The sequence below is a fragment of the Pyrus communis genome, chromosome 2 (assembly GCF_963583255.1).
Source record: "Pyrus communis chromosome 2, drPyrComm1.1, whole genome shotgun sequence".
NCBI lineage: Eukaryota > Viridiplantae > Streptophyta > Magnoliopsida > Rosales > Rosaceae > Pyrus > Pyrus communis.
In genome coordinates, this window is record NC_084804.1 from 19,887,044 (window position 1) to 19,890,274 (window position 3,231).

At 37.0% G+C, this 3,231-nt stretch overlaps 1 protein-coding gene across 1 annotated transcript; it reads right to left on the reverse strand.

The window, feature by feature from the left end:
• Positions 1–398: 398 nt before the first annotated feature.
• On the reverse strand, positions 399–2,911 carry LOC137725921 (uncharacterized). The gene is made up of 2 exons (XM_068464761.1): positions 2,486–2,911; positions 399–805 (listed from the first exon to the last, which is right to left on the reverse strand). Exons 1-2 carry the CDS (start codon positions 2,798–2,800, stop codon positions 689–691), a joined length of 432 nt encoding a protein of 143 aa, XP_068320862.1. The 5' UTR covers positions 2,801–2,911; the 3' UTR covers positions 399–688.
• Between the last annotated feature and the right edge of the window lie 320 nt (positions 2,912–3,231).

The window sequence follows — 3,231 nt, forward strand, 5'->3', positions numbered from 1 at the left end:
TTGTTCTTTAGAATAACCAAACAAGAAACAAATTACAAAAAAAATTCCTTCATTTAAAATTTCTTCGTAATTTTACATTTCCCCGTCCAAAGAGAGGGAATTTCCTCTTCTTTTTCTTTTCAATTTTTCTTGGTGGCTATGTTTGAAAGAAAGAAGAGTTGAGGGTTAAGTTTAGATTCAAATAGAACCACATTTTGCTCCGAGTACTGAATATGAATTTGTATGAAACAGGTTCATCACAATTGTAATTGTCCCTATCTAATTAATCAGGTCAACACATCTCGGTAAACCCGTTCCATATAAATCATTCTCCAAGTAATACTGGCCCCTTTATGAGGATCCTGAGAGAGTTCAAAATTCCAACTGCATTCAAATGAGTCATGTCAGAAGAAATAGCATCAATTAAAACTCTTGGACCCCAATAGTTCCACAAATTTAAAGCTTTTTAAGCAAAGCAGCCCAGCAGTGACATTGCGTAATATAGAAAGCCTACCACATGATAAGGAATCCAAAAGCAAAACTCTAACTAAAGCTAAAGTTCCTTAAGTACAAAAACTAAACGCTTAGAGAAGCATAATGCAGCAGCATGACTTTTCAGCGGTACCACAACACAACCCCCACGTACAAAAACATTTTGCTTCTTAAACGATCCGAAGTTCCAAAGTCTTTCTTCCTACACAAGGGTCATTCAAAGGAAATGGGGGGTGATCAATCCAGCAACCTCGAGAAATCCAACACGGTCCTTCCCTGCAAAGATCTTCTTCAGCTTCTCATCACAGACTATGATCTTCTTGTTTTGGGGGTCCTAGAAGAATGACACCAAAGGACAAAGTCAGCAAAAATTAAAGGCTGTTAACATAAAACATAGATTTTAAGCATCATACAAGGAGATAATAAGATAGTTTAACATTAACAAAACAGAATACAACCCTAACCACAGACTCACAATAGGAATCAAAACCACAAGCAAGTACACTCACTTTATTGCACCCCTAAACAAACTTGGGAAACATCTATTCTTTGAATCCTAAATTACGATATATATTCAGCCTCCAATAGAATCTATAGATGGTCACAAGAAAAGAAATAAACTGTATAACAAGTACATGAAACACCAGATTCAGAGCAAATGGAAATGGAGAAAATTTCATCAATTTATGTACAAAAGAAAAACTAAACTTATCAACCAGATTTTTTTTTCCCTGAATCGATATCAGTAAACAAGTGCTCAATCAGTCTAATTGCTTTATATTTGTGCAAAAATGGAACCTCATTGGCAGATGAGCGATGAATTAGCAAATGCAGCAATAACTTAACGGATAGAAAAACAGACGCGTGAGTTGGAACTAAAACAAATACAACCAAAAGAAAATTGGTCTGCAATCTTTTAAAGAGTTCACGTAATCAAACACCAGAGTAATCCAAGAATTTCCATTCTATTTTTACAGGTGAATCTCATTTACTTATAAGTTGGAACTCTAAAACATGTTAGATCTGCATTTAAGAGTTTTGAACACATGTATTGTGCAGATAAATTTTACTAGTGTTTGCCATTAAAATAAAATAAAATTGCAGACTGCCAAAGCGTACAAAATTGCACAAGAAACAAGCTTAACAAAGCAAAAAAACTGTCAATGAAATTGTGCAAAAAATTTTCTCTCTTTTGCATGAATAAACAGAACTCAAGCAACAACACCATCTTACCAGTACTACGGAAGAAAACTTTAAATATACAAAATACAGTATGGAAAGAAAACGTAAAGTAAAGGTAGTCCGTAAGTGCTGCGAACTAACACAACTATCAGCCTAGAAACTGAACTCCAACAGATACAAAAGAATCCAGAAAACAACAAAGAGAAAAATTTAAGAATAAAATAATAAACTTCCCCGCATCTTGCATACGGACAGCCTTATCCGGTCCTATCTAAACAGAATAACAAGCATACTAAACCCTGACTACCAACCTAAGCCATAGCAAAGTACACCACTTCTCATTTTCAATTCAAGCATTGCCTGAACCATATATGTAAAACCCCACATTAGCAACAGGATAAACCCATCTAAATACACGGCAGTAATGAAGTCACGAATCCAAAAATAACAAACTCAAGTCTCATACACATCAAGACAGTCCATTCCATTTTCCAACAAGCAAAAGACATTCAAAAATTCGAGCTTAAACCGGTTAAAAACTCATTGGAAGCAAACTAAGTGTAGTAACAATAATAACAACAAAAACCCACATTTCATCCACGCCATCGCAACTATCCAAGCAAAAATCCACTCACATTCACAACATCAAGCAATTTCAGCACAAACACAAGAAAATCTAATCATTACATACAAACATAACCATATCCACACTTTTTTTCTCTAAAAACTACAAATGTACCAATTAAACACCAAATGGACAAAAGGGTTTTCAAAAAATCAACCACAAAGCGATAAAATGCAAACTTCAAAAAAAATTAAAAAAAAAGTAAACCTGAAGATTGTTCTGCTTAATGTGGGCCCAAATCTGCTTCAGAGCCTGGGTGCGAGAAATCTCGGGGGCACCCACAAGGGCTTGCATCTCAGGCGATACTTTGCGAGGCTTCATGATGCCGCGGGGCTCGCGGGGGGTGGTGGTGGCCGGCTTCGAGGCAGTGGCGAGGGTTGGGATACGCACCATGCGCAGGTTAGCGGGGGCGAACCTGAGGGAGGAGGATGGGGAGGAGAAAGGAGGGCTGATAAACGACGACGTTTCGCCGGAGAGGAAGGTGGATGTCCTGGAGGAGATGAGGCCTGTGGTTGCCGCCATGTCGTTTAGTCTGCTCAAGGGATAGCGTTTTGAGAGAGAGTGGGAGAGTTGAGAGTGCGTCTGAGAGAGTGTTCTGAACCCGCCTTGTACCCTTTATCTTGAGTTGTCTTTACACGAACGCCTCATTTGGCAGGTCATATTAAGCATCGGATAAGATTAATAATACGATAACAGGTGTTTAGTGCATTCTTGTACTAAATAAATACCTGTTTAATTATATCATTCATCAAATTTAGTACGGTTAACACTGGATAATTAATATAACCCAAAAGCTTGGTATTATTAGTTGGGGTTCCTAAACAAAAACTGTGATATTCCGTCCCCAAAATTAGTATTTTAAATTATTTTTGACATATTATAGAGATTTAATTGAAGTTAGTTCATTAATTCTTCAGTTTCAACAAAAGTGAAATGAAGGGTATTTCTACCAT

Bases quoted from the DNA above. Each gene is read 5' to 3' on its own strand.
- LOC137725921 (XM_068464761.1), bottom strand. From the start codon at position 2,800: ATGGCGGCAACCACAGGCCTCATCTCCTCCAGGACATCCACCTTCCTC. The intron at 806-2,485 runs GTTTACTTTTTT...TCATTCTTCTAG, and splicing joins TTAAGCAGAACAATCTTCAG to GACCCCCAAAACAAGAAGAT.